General features: G+C 33.4%; 1 protein-coding gene across 1 annotated transcript; it reads left to right on the top strand.

Moving 5' to 3' along the window:
• Nucleotides 1-333: 333 nt before the first annotated feature.
• On the top strand, nucleotides 334-5686 carry LOC134721356 (RNA-binding protein 7-like). Its single transcript, XM_063584298.1, has 3 exons — nucleotides 334-601; nucleotides 3138-3300; nucleotides 5192-5686. Exons 1-3 carry the CDS (start codon nucleotides 512-514, stop codon nucleotides 5617-5619), a joined length of 681 nt encoding a protein of 226 aa, XP_063440368.1. The 5' UTR covers nucleotides 334-511; the 3' UTR covers nucleotides 5620-5686.
• Nucleotides 5687-6487: the final 801 nt, after the last annotated feature.

Below are 6487 nucleotides of genomic sequence, written 5' to 3'. Positions count from 1 at the left end.
AAGGGGTCTTACTGAACCTACTCCTTTGCTTCATGATTAGTGTATTTTGATACGAATTGAATTAAACTTTGCTTTCTTGATGGATTCATGTAAACAGGAACATATATACATATTAACTGTTCCCAGATGTAAATTGTTGAATAATTATAATCATTTAGTCTATCAAAATATTGTATTCAAATTTCAAACAATATAATGAAGAAGAAGGGTTGAGTTAATTCAGTGAGTTAATTAAACATTTATATAAACATGCATTTACCAGAGACATATAATACAATTATATATTATATGTCTCTGCATTTACCATTTACCTCGCTTCTATTTTTGGTTTCGGTTTTAATGTCGGTATCAGCTTATGGTCAACATATGTCTGATAGGTCTAAGGAAGTGCACACGGATTCCACTGTGATATCAAGGGGTGCCTCGAGTAACGGAGGCATTTACGTACACTACTATTTTAAACCGCATGTGACATTCGTATCTTTCCCTCGTATTTCTAAGAACTTGGAAAATGGCAGACGGAGAAGTTGATCGAACAGTTTGGGTCGGAAATTTACCCGAAACCGTTACAGAAGAGCTCTTATTTGAATTGTTTTTACAGGTCTCTTAATTTCTAGCTAAAAAAAAAAGGAGTAGATTCAGTAAGACCCCTTTTTGGTCCCAAAATATAACAGTTTTACGAAATCATTGAAAATTGTGAAAATGTAATCTTTTAGCTATTAATTAGGTAAACGGACAGAAAGTCACAGGACAAAAAGTCACAGGACATAAAGTCACAAATTTGGTAGGACAAAAAGTCACAGGACAAAAAGTCACAAATAATATGTTTACAATTGTTTGAATATGTCATGTATGTAAGACTAAGAGAAATATCTTGAAATATTTACTTTTTAATACATATATTCATATTAAAGTTTAGGAAATGTGTCATTATACTTGAAAATTAAAGATTTATTTAGTTTTAATCATGCAAAAGAAAGATTTCTTGGCACCATGAAGCCATTTAAGTGCCAAGCCAGTTCGACATTTTGTTTTTTTAACAATTATTTAATCATCTTTGATATTTTTTTGATACATTTTATTTAAAATTTTGGTTAATATACAATAGTTCAAGAAAAATACAAAAATATTTATGTAGAAATAAGCGTTTTTTATCAAAGAAAATAATCAGAAAAAATGAATTGTGACTTTTTGTCCGTGAATTTTTGTCTGTGACTTTTTGTCCTGTGACTTTCTGTCCTACATTCATTAATTACACCTTATGTAAGAATCCTGGGTTTTGATTGGTTGATAGCCAGTGTATTTTTCACCAATTCACTGTTAAATATCAAATGAATATCGTTCATTTTTTAACGCCGCCAGGCTATTTGCCAAAAGGATATACCTTTTTTACCCTCTCTGCTGTGGTATTTGCCAAAAAATACTCTATCCGACTGGACGCTTGTAACGTCACGATCATCAATGCGTTTTTGAACATTAACATTGGTGTAATTAAACAGATATATCATGTTTAGGAGGGGTATTTGCGAAAAATACCAGTCTTGAGAATGAATTTCCCTCGCCTAACGGCTCAGGAAATTTAACATTCTTTTCGCACATACCCCTCCTTAACATGATATATCTGTTAAAAATTTACTAGTCCAAATAATTATGACATCTGGCAAGGCTATTTTAATTTTTTTCCGAGACGCCTTGATAAAATCGTGCACAGAAGATTAAGTTTATGATTTATACATGCACTGGTTCAAGAACTGAATAAACATTACTTTTCACCAGAGACATATAATACAATTATATGTCTCTGTTTTCACCCACCATGAGCACAGGCACTTGTTTCTATCCATTGGAAGACCCACTATCAACGTATATTTATGAAAATTTATTGACAAATCTTGTGGACTGGGGGTAAGGGATACTCTAAGGGCAAATACAATGCATATCATCTGGAAGATAAACTTTTCATGAATCAAATGGTGAATGGAACAAAAAAATTGAGACTGAATTGACAGAGAAATAAGGGTTTTAAGCGGAGAGGTGAAAAAAGTAGTTGGGTACCTTCTCGTAAATATACGTTGATAGTGGGTCTTCCAATGGATAGAAACAAGTGCCTGTGTTTTCACCAGTCACTTTAGTCCAAATAATAACGACGTCTGGCAAGGCTATTTTTTTTTTCTGGGACTACAGTCACTTGTTTTCATAAGGCTTTTAGATTTTGTTCAGTTTTGTCAGATTTTGGGTTTAATCAGAGACATATAATACAAATTAACCCACTGTCATTGACTCCTCTTTTGTTAATTTTTACATTTCAATGGGTTAACAATTAGCACTGCTTATAAGTCTTCTATGCTGCACGTTAAAAAGGGTCCTTGTACCACCATATAATAATTTAAATAAAATGATTTGCTGAGTCCAGCCTGATATGACTGCAATGGTTGAACCATGAACAGATGGGGCTTATTTGGACAAAATATTTAAGCTTCAATCATACTGTCTGAATTTTGATTGTGATCAAAATTTTAACATAAAAACAAAATTGAAAGTTAGAGTTTGAAAAATTTGAAAATAAAGTATGAACCCCTTCAAAAATTGGGGAAAAAAATCCCTCCCCCCTCCCAAAACCTTGGTGCAATTACCTGTAAACTCAATCCCAGCCTTCCCTTTATAGTATGGAACCTTGTACATGTAGCACAATTTTTAGAGAGATCCATACACTTTAACACAAGTTACTGTTTGGAAACTAGAAAAATGCTTTTTATTTAACAATTTTTGCCCCTAATTCCTATATATGTTTTGGGCAATTACCCCCAAACTCAATCCCAGCCTTCCCTTTGTAATATGGAACTTTAATGTCAGAGAGATGCATATACTTACTCACAAGTTATTGTCCGGAAACAAAATATGTCTTCAGACGACAACGCAGACATCATATCAATCTACTATTTTTTGCGTCATATAAAATGTCTACAGACATGTGATAGAGGCCAACAGTAAGGTTTAAATAAGAATAGTTATACAATATTCATTTGATATTGATGTGCTACATGTAAAATAAAAAATGATTGTGTTCATGCTGTGTATCTACATGTTAGTGATTTCTAGCTGAAAGGTACAAAGTAATGATAAATTGATACTTATAGGCTGGTCCACTGCAAAAAGTGAAGTTGGCTACAGACAAAGATGGCAGGTCAAAAAGATTTGCATTTATCACATTCAAACATGCATGTTCAGTACCATATACGATAGATCTGATGTCTGGTATACAGTTGTTTGGCAACAGTCTGAAACTTCAAACTAGAACAGGTATGAAAAATGCCAAGAAGATGTTTATTATATTTAAATTTACTCCTTCGTTTTTCCTTATCAAATTGAAATTCTTGAAATCATATATATAAAATTACAATCACTTTTCTCCAACAGACAGCATTTTTTTTCTGAACAATTGAAATGCCATCAAAAAAATTATATCTGCCCTGAAATTTTCAGACCAATCGGGCAACCTGTTGTTGGGTTGCTACCCAAAATTGGTAATGTTAAGAAAATTTTGCAGTTTTTGGTTATTATCTTGAATATTAATTATTATTATAGATAGAACTAAACTGTAAACAGCAATACTGTTCAGCAAAGTAAGATCTACAATGAAGTCAAACATGGCCAAAATGATCAATTGTCCCCATAACTAAGGAGTTACAAATGTATTCTAAAGTCAATTTAACAATTTTCGTAAATTTTTGTAATCTTTTACAAAAGTCTTCTTCTGGAACACCTGAGACAAATTTAATCAAACTTGGTCACAATTAGCATTAGGGTATCTAGTTTGAAGAATGTGTCTGATTACCCTGCCTGCCAAACAACATGGCAGACATGGCTTAAAATAGAAAATAGGAGGAAAATGCAGTTTTTGTCGAGCCTGCAACTTTTGTTTCAGAAAGCTCGACATAGGGATAGTGATCCGGCGGCGGCAGCAGCGGTGTTAGCTCACTTCTTAAAAGCTTTATATCCTTTGTATATAGATGCCTCATGTTACGAACTTTCCGTCAGTCACATGTCCAATGTCCTTGACCTCATTTTCATGGTTCAGTGACTACTTGAAAAAAAAGTTCAGATTTTTTGTAATGTTAAATTCTCTCTTATTATAAGTAATTGGATAACTATATTTGGTATGTGCGTACTTTGCAAGGTCCTCATGACTGTCAGACAGTTTTCACTTGACCTTGACCTCATTTCATGAATCAGCGAACAAGGTTAAGTTTTCATATTCAAGTCAATATCTCAGGTACTATAAGCAATAGGTCTAGTATATTCAGTGTATGGAAGGACTGTAAGGTGTACATGTCCAACTGGCAGGTGTCAACTGACCTTGACCTCATTCTCATGGTTCAGTGGTTATAGTTAAGTTTTTGTGTTTTGGTCTGGTGTTTTTTTATACTTTATGCAATAGGTCTACTATAATTGGTGTATGGAATGATTGTAAGGTGTACATGTCTAGCTGACAGGTGTCATCTGACCTTGACCTCATTTTCATGGTTAAGTGGTCAAAGTTAAGTTTTTTAGTTTTGGTCTATTTTTCTAATACTTTATGCATTAGGTCAACTATATTTGGTGTATGGAAACATTTTATGATCTATATGTCTGTTACGCAGGTTTTATTTAACCTTGACCTCATTTTCACGGTCCATTGCTAAGTTTTAAGTGTTTGTGTTTTGGTCTGTTTATCTTTTATTTATAAGCAATAAGTCAACTATATTTGTTGTATTGAAGAATTGTTAGCTGTACATGTCTTCCTGGCATGGTTCATCTGACCTTGACCTCATTTTCATGGTTCATTGATTAATGTTTCATTTTCTTGGTTAATGTTGAGTTTATGTGACAGTTGTTATAAAGCTTTATATTTAGGTCTATCAAGATAGTATCAAGGATTAATAAAGAAGGCGAGGCATTTCAGTGTGTGCACTCTTGTTGACTTATACCTCTGAAACTAAAGCAAAAGTATATTGGTTGCATTATTTAAGTTGCAAAATAAAAAATATCAGGTGAGCGACAAAGGCTGCTTTGAGCCTCTAGTTCTTATTATTACATATAAAAAAGTATGGCAATTGCTCATATGTAAGAAGAGCTTCCTTACTACAATAGTAATCAGTCAATTTATGTACAAAGTAGATGAAATAAAGTTGTATTTTTATGTCTTCAACAGGATCATCTCACAATTCACCAAATCCATCTAGCCAGCAGTCGCCAGTCTATACAAATTACCCACAGTATTCAGTGAGTAATAACAATACTAGCCCAATGACAAGAGGAAACACATGGCATGGGAAAGAAAGATATGGACGACAGAACAGTGAGGGGTCATATAATTCAAGACAAACTCCAAGCAATATGGGAGGTCCAATGTTATCACCACGAAATTGTGACCAGTTACCTTTACAAGGCCATAGTCCAGACAGCAATATTGATCCCTTATCACTTCAGATACGGAGAGAGAGAGTTCTACAGCAGCAGAAGGTCTCATTAGATGCTCATCGTCAGAGAAACTATCCTCCACAAAATCCTTATGGGAACTTTCAACCTTGGCAACAGCAACAACAACAGCAACAACAAAGATCATACAGAAGATATTAATAATATCTGAGCAGTGACTTTTATTTTATTTTTATTTTTGTTCTTATTAAAGCCTTCATGATCATGATATCGTAAATGTGTATGATTCCATCTGTATTCTAAATCTTATAGTTTCCGTTTTCCAAGTATAAGTTGAAAGTATTGTATTTTTTCAGGGAGGTTCAGGTTTAGAGTTGAGTTTCCCATCATTCCAGTGGATATTGTTTTGTAAATACTTTTAAGTTAAGGACATTTTATACGCAGGTAGCTTCAATTTAAAACACTCACACATACAATAACTAGTTGGTGAGGTCTAAGTGGGAACAATGTATGTTCCTGGGTACTGAGACTACTATAACACATGTTATAGTAGTCTCAGCTGGGTATATGTAAAAATAGTAATATGATAATGATATACTGAGAGAGTATGGTTACAAATGTTAGACGATTTGTTGATGTTGTCTTTCAAAAATTTAATGATGAGTATTGGAGGTGCCCACTCCTACCAAGACGATATAACTAACATTGCAGTGGACATATCAATACCTTCCCCTGTCCTACGTTTGGTCTTGTTGGCACTCAGTTGTACACTTCTTGCCATATCCTTTTTATGAAACTTGTATCATAGGTTTATATGATTACTGTCTTGGTCAAGCTCGAAAATTTTGGTTAATTAAAAAAGATAATTTAGTTTATAGTATAACCTTTTATGACACATGTTATAGTAGTCCAAGCCTTCATTAAGAACGCCCAAAGCCAAATATTTGACAGCCAAATATGTATAAGTACCACTTTCTTTGAAAATTTTAAAAAGGTCCCATCTATTCACGCCACCTTAAATAATGTAATACAAATAGACAAGAAATACGCAAAAAAGATTAAAAAAACA

The sequence above is a fragment of the Mytilus trossulus genome, chromosome 6, assembly GCF_036588685.1.
Source record: "Mytilus trossulus isolate FHL-02 chromosome 6, PNRI_Mtr1.1.1.hap1, whole genome shotgun sequence".
NCBI classification, from domain to species: Eukaryota; Metazoa; Mollusca; class Bivalvia; order Mytilida; family Mytilidae; genus Mytilus; species Mytilus trossulus.
The sequence above is the reverse complement of the archived record's forward strand: the minus strand, read 5'-3'. Positions and strand labels throughout refer to the sequence as shown.